The sequence below is a fragment of the Ipomoea triloba genome, chromosome 2 (assembly GCF_003576645.1).
Source record: "Ipomoea triloba cultivar NCNSP0323 chromosome 2, ASM357664v1".
Taxonomy (NCBI): Eukaryota; Viridiplantae; Streptophyta; class Magnoliopsida; order Solanales; family Convolvulaceae; genus Ipomoea; species Ipomoea triloba.
Genome location: NC_044917.1, coordinates 3,786,016 through 3,795,023, shown reverse-complemented (window position 1 = coordinate 3,795,023; position 9,008 = coordinate 3,786,016). Strand labels below are relative to the sequence as shown.

Sequence of the window (9,008 nt, the reverse complement as noted above, 5' to 3'; positions counted from 1 at the left end):
AAAAACACGTTTACTTAATTAGTTTGATACACAAGACAGATACCTAAACGGTACGTAGGTTTCAGTTACTTGTTTCAGGGTGAAGTAAAATTTGATTTGTTAAAATTGGAAAAAGTCTTAACCTATATGTATAGTAGTTCAAACAACATAATCATATAGCTACAAGTCCACCTTCAATAAGAGTGATTTATTAACATTTAAATCAGTCAGTTATAGGTAATTTAGGTTGGCTTATCTTTTGTGATTCTTTGTCAGATAGAATTACAAGTCTAATTTATTCCTTGCTGTAATTTTTTGCCAGCTAAAATTATAATACATATCATAATTTATCCCATATATACGTAGTGATTGTGAATTTTTTTGATTAGTAAAAAAGAACGTTAATTTAGTCATATGACAAAGGAACAACCATTGATTAATGCCACGCTTCAAAGCAAAGTTTAAGGCATAATTGGGTGGAGGCCACGCGGGTGATAACATTGCATGGGAATTGAGAGTATATGTCCAAAGAAATCATCAAAATTTTGTATTCATCACTCTCTCTATCCATCCATTATCATGCTTATCACTTCCATTCTCACCTTTTTCTTTTTCCTCTCTTCTCAGCCTGCGACGGTGGTGCTCTCCGCCAAGTGCACCACCGCCACGGCCGCCAAGAAGTTCGAGAAGTGCACTCCTTTGCCATCTCAAGACGCGTCCATCGCGTGGACCTTTCACGCCCATAATGCCACGCTGGACGTTGCTTTCTTTGGGTCTTTTATTTCGCCGTCCGGTTGGGTCGGGTGGGGAATCAACCCCACCTCCGCCGAGATGACCGGAACGCGGGCCCTAATTGCCTTCCCGGACCCGAACTCCGGCCAGCTCGTGCTTCTGCCGTACATCATCGACCCCACCGTGAAGCTCCAGAGGAACCCGCTCCTTTCCCGCCCGCTCGACGTGCACCTTCTGTCGTCGTCCGCCGCCATGTACGGCGGGCGTATGGCCACCGTGCACGACGGCGCCACCATCCAAATCTATGCCTCCGTGAAGCTGGTCCCCAATAAGACGAAAATACACTTCGTGTGGAACCGGGGAGTGTACGTGCAAGGCTACTCGCCCACTATCCACCCTACTACCATTAACGACCTGGCCTCCGTCTCCACCATCGACGTCCTCTCCGGCAGCTCCGCTGAGTTCCACGGCAGCGATTTTGCCACGCTGAAAATCGTGCACGGTATCCTCAACGCCATCTCCTGGGGGATCATGCTCCCCGTCGGTGTGGTCACCGCCCGATACCTCAGACACGTACAGTCACTGGGCCCCACATGGTTCTACGCACACGCAGGTCAGTTGGCACATTATTATCCGGTTCAAAAATATACAATCGAATGTTCACTATTTAAAAAATTTTATATATTAAATGTTCTAAATTTTATATATTAAATGTTTACAATTTGAACTTTAAACTCATTTCTTTGGCTTGACCTTTGAACAGGGATACAACTCTCCACCATTGTACTAGGAACCATCGGATTCGGGATCGGACTCCGGCTAGGGGAGCTCTCTCCGGGGAGGGTATACGGGCTCCACCGGAAGCTGGGGCTGGCGACATTCTGCCTGGGGATTCTGCAAACGATGGCGCTGTTATTCCGGCCAAAAACGACGAACAAGTTCCGGCGATACTGGAAATCGTACCACCATTTCGTAGGGTACGCGTGCGTGGTGTTGGGAGTGGTGAACGTGTTCCAGGGATTCGAAGTCATGGGGGAGGGCCGATCGTACGGCAAGCTGGCCTACTGCCTCTGCTTGTCCACGTTGGCCGGAGTTTGTGTGGCGCTGGAAGTGAACTCTTGGGTCATTTTCTGCCGGAAAGCTAAGGAAGAGCAGCTGAGAAGAGAAGGGCTGATGGGTGTCTCCGATAAGTTCAGCGGCGGCTCTAGCACCCATTAGTCGTCGTATGATTTTTTTTTTTTTTTTTTTTTTGTTTGAGAGAGAGAGATATTGAAGTAGCAAATAGCAATGGTGTTCAACTATAAGCACTGTTTTTTGTGTTTTTTTTTTTATTTTTTTATTTGTGTAAACTATGAGTACGGATTATAAAATCAATTTGTGTGTTCCGAATTTGAAGGCACAAAATATTATTTTAATGAAAAAATAACGCATTTGGTTTACCGATTACGGAGTATTATTCTATTATTATAAAATGTAACAATCGAGTAATGAAGTAGGAAAAGTGGTTTGGTAATTCTCCATCATTTCAATCTATGAGAAAGTTTTTCTAATAAATGTGATGGATATAATAAAAATGAATCCTGACCGAAGAAAATCGACCCGAAGGAAGGAGAGTTAACCTGGGGTCACCTCAAAGGTCTATGTGGTCAGCCTTTATGGTCACCCCTCGAGGTCGACTTCCGTGGTCGGCCCTCGAAGTCGGCCTCTAAGGGCGATAGGACGAATACATATTCTCGTGGATCACGCTATTTTCGTGAAATTAGTTAGGCCTATTACTTTAAATAAGTATCATTTGTCCTCATTTGGGGCGTCTTCTTCTTATACATTATCTTGTTATTACACAAATTATTCCTTGTAATAGCTTTACACACTATTAACACAACTTAGTATTTGTAACTTACAATTTTCGTCCTTTTATTACATTGTTCATCTTTGTCTTAATCCTATACTTGTCATATCCATAATTTAATTGGGTTAATTGATTTAGACTCCGTGTCAATATAATCCATCAGGATGTATTTGATTGAATAATTTGCATGAAAAATTAATTAATATGTTTCGTGTTACCGGAGTAACGTAACAATTGAGATAAACATCCGAGATAGAAGAACAACCACAAAATGTAGTGTTATTGTATATACTTGGATGCAAATTCTTTCAATATACAATGACATTGTCCTTTTTAACAGAGACACTTTTAACTTGGTGTCAAAATGTTAAATACGTAATTGAATAAATTGTGTAGATTATCAGTCACTTAGAGAAAAAAAAAAGTTCACCTTCCTTAGATTAAATTCTTTTTTTGATATCGTAAAATTTGATTTCTAATTGACTTGATTTTTTTTAATAAAAAATTATACCAAGCGTGGGATTAATTTTTCTATACCTTTTAAAGTCGCGTTTAAATTTTTTCCAATTACCAAACATCTTCTAAATGAATAAAGATTTTTGTTTAAATTGCAAATTGGGTTCCTCCAATTGAAAATGTGTATTAAAATTAAGGATCAACAATTAATGGACCAAATTAATAATTTGTATTAAAGCTAATAGATGTTTTATGATGACGAGTAATTGGGGGCTATAATGCCAAAAATATATGGTTAATCCAATTAAAAAATTGGTCAACAATTAATGGACCTAATTGACAGTTTATATTAAAATTAAGGGTTGTTTTAAGATGTGGAGTAACTGGGGGGTTGAAATGCAAAATATGGTTTTCCGATTACAAAATTGATCAACAATTAATGAGCCTAATTGACAGTTAGCATTAAATTCAGGGGTGTTTAAGATGAGGAGTAAATCGAGGGCTGCGCTTGCAAAAAAATGTAGTGTCAAGAATGGGATTCGAACCCATGCCCTTTCGGACCAGTACCTGAAACTGGCGCCTTAGACCAACTCGGCCATCTTGACTCTTGTTTCCCAAAGTACTTCTCATTATATAGACCTTTAATGAACAATAATGTGTACTTGTAAACATTGAAAATCTTATTACCAAAATGAAAATGATACATGCACTTCCAAGAGTAAAACACCCACCACATGTCTTGATTTTATTAGAAGAAAACAAAATGAAAGTAATAAAAATTCTGACCCACATTTTTTTGAATGAATCAAAGGGTTACATGTAAGCACAAGTAGAAAATAGAGTAAAATGTGAGAATATGTGTAGTATTACTCTGAGCAAAAAGCCAAAAACCATAAAGCAAGTAATTGATTGTTCAAAAAGATTCCAAAAGACACAAGCTACCTTCAATTTAGGTATTCACAGTACAAAAGTATGAAGAAACATTGTGAATTATTGATGGGAACCCTAGGTGGGTTATCCCTAAAATGTATCTATCATCATCACACCAGTTCAATAACCACCAATACATCCATTTCAGAAACAAAAACCCCCCCAAGGCCAAGGGGAACCACAAAAACCAAATCATAAGGACAACAAATCTTGCCTCTCTTGGCTTAGAGTCAGTCATTTCACTGAGAAATCCCACAATTTTATGCAACAATGGAGATCTTAAAACCTATTGTTTCTTGCGTGTCGCAATCCCACCGGAGATGTATGATACATTTCTCACTATATCCCGCAATCTGATTTTACACCTCACTGTGACAAAGAAAAAACAAAAATCGAACTGCTAAACAAAACTCGAACCCCTAACACAATTTCCCCCCACCCCACCCCCGTAAGCTTACTATCTCTAGTACTTCAAAACAGCCACGCTGGTCAGCTCTTGCAAGTTGCAAAGGATTCTCCCAACACATTAGCTTCTCATCTTATATATATATATATACTATGGAAGTTACACAAAAATATAAGCTTCACTTGTTACACCAAACTTCAACGTGTATAACATCCTGATTTGAAGTTTTTTGTCTAGCCACTGAGTCCTGGATCAAAATAAACGCAACCATGTTAAGAATAGCACAAACCTGACATTATATATATTGACAGAAGAGTAATGACAACGCTCATGGTTCGATAGGTTAACATGCATATGAAAACAAATTGTAGAATGGGGAATGCAAATACCAACATGTTTGAATAGGCTTTTAAGGAACACCCGAGTGGAATAGGACGCTTTCTTTTGGTTCAAAATTTTCCTTTTATTCATTGTACAATACTCGATTCGAATGTGCAAGACTCCCACTTCATGTAGGTTGATGTAACAAATCTTACATCTATGGCTTTATATCCTCGACATAAAGGATCAATATATAAACACTTCACCACAACATCAAGTGTTTTATAAGAGTATGATAATTGGATTATATAGCTAAATATTTAAAAGCAAACTTATAAGCATTTCCATTTCCATAGTTAAGATAGGTGTGTGTGTGTGTGTGTGTGGAAGTGATTTAAAGTGTCGGTCTCTTTTTACTGTGTTCCTTCCATCATCGGAATGGATCATTGAGTTTGTTTGTAAAAGAGTGTTAGACAAAACCACATGATTAATATTGTTTCATTTTCTATAAACAGCAAGTACTCTGTAAGTCGCATTAAGTAAAGAAATTGCCAAAACAAATTGCAAGAATTGACTAAAAAGTTCCGTTTGTGTACACAGATACTCAAGGAAAATTTCAAGAAACATTGGCCCCCCACATATTGACAGAAGTAAAAGCTTTTCACTACTACATATTAGCCAGCCAAACACTAAGTCAAGATATTAGAACCAATGTTATATGTGCTTGGACATGTTTATGTCCCGAAAAGCAATTGCCAATAGCATTAACAGCTTTGGCTCTATATTTTCATGGGAAAACCAAACATCGACTGGTAATAGCAAATTCAAATTGTTTATGCTTACACTTAATAGCATGTAGAAACACAAAGATAAATCAGTGCTTCAATGTTAAGCAGTACACATAAAAGTAGTCCCTAGAAAATATAAAAATATTCTCTTTAAGCCGGAGCTAGCTTACAGAAAATAAAAAGGAAAAAAACCAAGCCTTTAGGTTTTGGAAGTGAGACATAAGCTAGTCTGGCAACATAAGTTGATGACGCTAGATAAGAGGTCCAAAGTTCAAACCTTATTTCCTCAAATGTATCAAAAAAATTGCCAAGCACATCAAATATAAAAAATAAAAATCCTTTACTGAAAGAGCTTCAGGTTAAAGAGTTGCTTCAGCAAGTTATTGCTAACTAACGAGAATGTGCATTGGTTTTATCTCTCCCTATTTAGCAAGGAAGAAAAAAAAAAAAAAAAAAGCAAATGCTGCAAATGCCATTACTAAAAGAACATTTTCCTGGTTTCCACATCTACCATTTTCCACAAATCCTTAAAACAATGTAACCATCAGGATACCTACTCCAAAGAACGATGGATCCTGTTATCATTTCTTGCTTAATCACCACCTTACTAGGTTTCCTACAGTCCTCATTGCGGTAAAAGAAGTTGCTCATACCCCTAACAACTAAAGAACCACAAATAAATGAAAGGGAGAAAATCCATCTCAGCATACTAGTACTAATCAATATTATGTGGACACAAGTTAATGAAAATACTTAAACCTAACTAAATAAGACGGAACCTATATATTTTGAGCAGAATATGTCTGGAAAGAAGTCAAGAAAGACTACCTTTAAAGGGTTACCAAGAAGCTAACCTTGGGAGGTCTGTCTCTTTGTAACACCATAACTATCAGCATAATGTGCAGAACTTTGAGAAGGCATATCAGAAGGTGAGTTTGCTAGACCAAAACCAAATGAACCAGATCCATCTCGCTCTAAATTGGCAGGACGCCATGTGGGATCTGGGTACTTCAAACCAGTGCTGTAAAAGTCTGCAAAAGATGGATCATAGCCACCATTTGATGAAGCATACGATGATGTAGGTGCATTACTCATTGCAACATTTCTTCCATAAGCTCCTCCAGTGAAACCAAAAGAATTACCAGCACCTCCATAACCGAGATTTCCACTTTGGCCGGAAATATTTCCTCCACCCTGTGAAGAAATTGTAGAAGAACCCCAAACTCTACTGTTGTTAAGAGCTCCCTCCCCAATGTTCTCATTACCGGATCCCCCAAGATTGTTGGATGTTATGGAATTCGTTCCATAGTTTAATCCACCAGTACCCCACAAATTTGGAGTAGCTGAACTAAAAAATGAAGAATTTCCTCCATTCCCTCCATCAAACCCAACAGGACCATTGAACCTACTTGAGTTAGAAACATAATAAGGATTGGAACCCCGTCCATAGCTCAGAGTTCTATTTAAATTTGCACTGCCCCCATATCCTGGGCTCAACCCAGGCTCAAAATTGAGGCCTATGTCATAACCAGAACCAAATGGAGCAAACCCACTCCTACCTCCAGTCATGGGGCTGAACCTCCCGTCCATGCTGACTCCATATGCTCCAACTGTATTTGGAGAGTATCCTTGTGCATGACCATTAAGGAAGTTATTAATCCTACTTAACCCGTAGTTGTATCCACCCAGTGGACTTCGGATAGGACTTGGCGTTAACTCCTTTGGGACTGCACGCTTCACCTCAACCATCTTACCATTCAGCTGATGAAAAGTCTTAAGCAAGACTTTATCCACAGCATCCTCGGAATCATATGTTATAAATCCAAAGCCCCTTGGCCTCTGAGTATTGTGATCATACATTACCACAGCATCTGTGATTATTCCAAATTGCTCAAAGTACTTTTTAAAGTCACCCTCGGTCACTGTGGATGCTAGGCCTCCAACAAAAATTTTCCTTGTGCGCCCTGGACCAGGAGACCCCTGAAGGCTATTACTGTTTCTGTCCATTGTGCTTTGGTCATCCCTGGGAACAGCTTTCTTTGCCTCAACCTGTACAACAAGAACTCGGCAATGAATGCTAAGCTTATGAAGTGATTATGGAATCAAATTTAACCAAAAGCATAAAGAATAAAACTTTACAGGGAAATCTCATAATCAATACAATTCCTTTCCAAAACAAATCAATCACAGAATGAACATTGACAAGTGAACACAGCTTACCATCCTGCCATCAATGTTGTGTTTCTCCGTAATCACTCTATCAGCAACAGCAGGATCTGCAAACACTATGAAACCAAAACCACGGGCACGCCCAGTCGACCTATCCCTCATAATTACAGCCTCCAAAACCTCCCCATAAGTGCTAAAATACTCCTTTAGATTCTCTTCAGTGGTATCCCAAGAAATTCCACCAATGAATAACTTGCCAAGATAAGATTGCATTTTTCTGCCAAATCAATAAATCTCATAACTCAGCAACTCAAAAAATAGAGGTCAGCCCAGATTATACCATCCCCCTTCACACCACTTCAACAACAGAAGAACACTACCAAAGTTCACTCCACTCCACCACAAAATGCAGACACAAAACAAGAGCATCAATCAATAAAAATCGAACCTTTGCTATGAAGAACAAAGAAAACCTGGAAGATACACTACAATTGGGATACCAATAATTGATGACTTAAGTGATTCAATCCAGAAACATCGGATCCTGGTAGGATCAGTGGAATTATAATCGACAAGTACACGCCTGAAAAGAAAAAAACAACGAAATGGGCTCATCTAACATTCAGCAAAGACATCAATACAGACAGTGAGGGAAAAAAAGAAGCTAAACACAATCATCTAATATTGAATACCCAAATCAAGAGGTCGCCGATTGGACAAGAATCAGTAAGATCTAGAGAGGAGGCAGTAGTGCTAGTAGTACTACAACCGAGGCGTTTTCTTGCTTCTTCCTCCTTTTCCGATTCTTACCAAACTTAAAACAAAGTTTTATATAAATCTTAGAAACAATAACATGTTCAGTGGAAGAGGATTGGATTCTTACGTTTGAATTTCTTTTCCTTTTTCTCCTTTTTTTTTTTTCTTTTTTAGGAGTTTGAATTTTACTTCATTTTTTGGTAAGAAGGAGAAGAAGGAGAATATGTGGTAAGACTAATGGAAAATAAAGAAAATGGGCTGTAGTATTCTGTGATGACAACTTGGAAGCATTGCTTCTCCTCCATAGCCTTATATACTTTGTTATTATTTTTAATTATTATTTTCCAATTTGAATGTTAATTTTGTTTATTCAATTTTTTAAAAAGAAAAACTTTTAAGAGATTATTTTTTCTTTTCATATTATAGCTTTAAATTTTGGATTAAACTGAAGGAATTAAAAGTTACTCCGAATATAATTTTTTTTTTTTTAGCAAAAATGGAGAAATTACTACGTATGATAAATTAAATGACGACAACAAGTCAATTACCTTATGGTCTAGTCCCACAATTTGACTCTAATCAAGGCTTAGTGGACAACCTAAAAAGAGCTCAAGTAAATTCT

At 38.1% G+C, this 9,008-nt stretch overlaps 2 protein-coding genes and 1 non-coding gene across 6 annotated transcripts; 1 reads left to right on the top strand and 2 right to left on the bottom strand.

Annotated features, from left to right (window-relative positions):
- Positions 1 to 489: 489 nt before the first annotated feature.
- LOC116009726 (cytochrome b561 and DOMON domain-containing protein At2g04850-like) lies at positions 490 to 2,150 on the top strand. The gene is made up of 2 exons (XM_031248848.1): positions 490 to 1,324; positions 1,475 to 2,150. The coding sequence occupies exons 1-2, from the start codon at positions 559 to 561 to the stop codon at positions 1,927 to 1,929; spliced, it is 1,221 nt and encodes a 406-aa protein (XP_031104708.1). The 5' UTR covers positions 490 to 558; the 3' UTR covers positions 1,930 to 2,150.
- A 1,390-nt stretch (positions 2,151 to 3,540) lies between these two features.
- Positions 3,541 to 3,621, bottom strand: TRNAL-CAG. The gene has a single exon. It is a non-coding gene; the product is annotated as a tRNA-Leu (tRNA).
- Positions 3,622 to 3,912: 291 nt separating this feature from the next.
- LOC116009934 (heterogeneous nuclear ribonucleoprotein 1-like) lies at positions 3,913 to 8,652 on the bottom strand. 4 transcript variants are annotated; one of them, XM_031249141.1, is made up of 5 exons: positions 8,514 to 8,652; positions 8,079 to 8,213; positions 7,682 to 7,907; positions 6,316 to 7,510; positions 3,913 to 4,599 (listed from the first exon to the last, which is right to left on the bottom strand). In XM_031249141.1, exons 3-5 carry the CDS (start codon positions 7,901 to 7,903, stop codon positions 4,586 to 4,588), a joined length of 1,431 nt encoding a protein of 476 aa, XP_031105001.1. In that variant the 5' UTR covers positions 7,904 to 7,907; positions 8,079 to 8,213; positions 8,514 to 8,652; the 3' UTR covers positions 3,913 to 4,585. The 4 variants fall into 4 exon arrangements, with proteins under 4 accessions (XP_031105001.1, XP_031105003.1, XP_031105000.1 ...); XM_031249143.1 differs by having other exon boundaries at positions 6,290 to 7,510; positions 8,323 to 8,651; XM_031249140.1 differs by having other exon boundaries at positions 8,323 to 8,651.
- Positions 8,653 to 9,008: the final 356 nt, after the last annotated feature.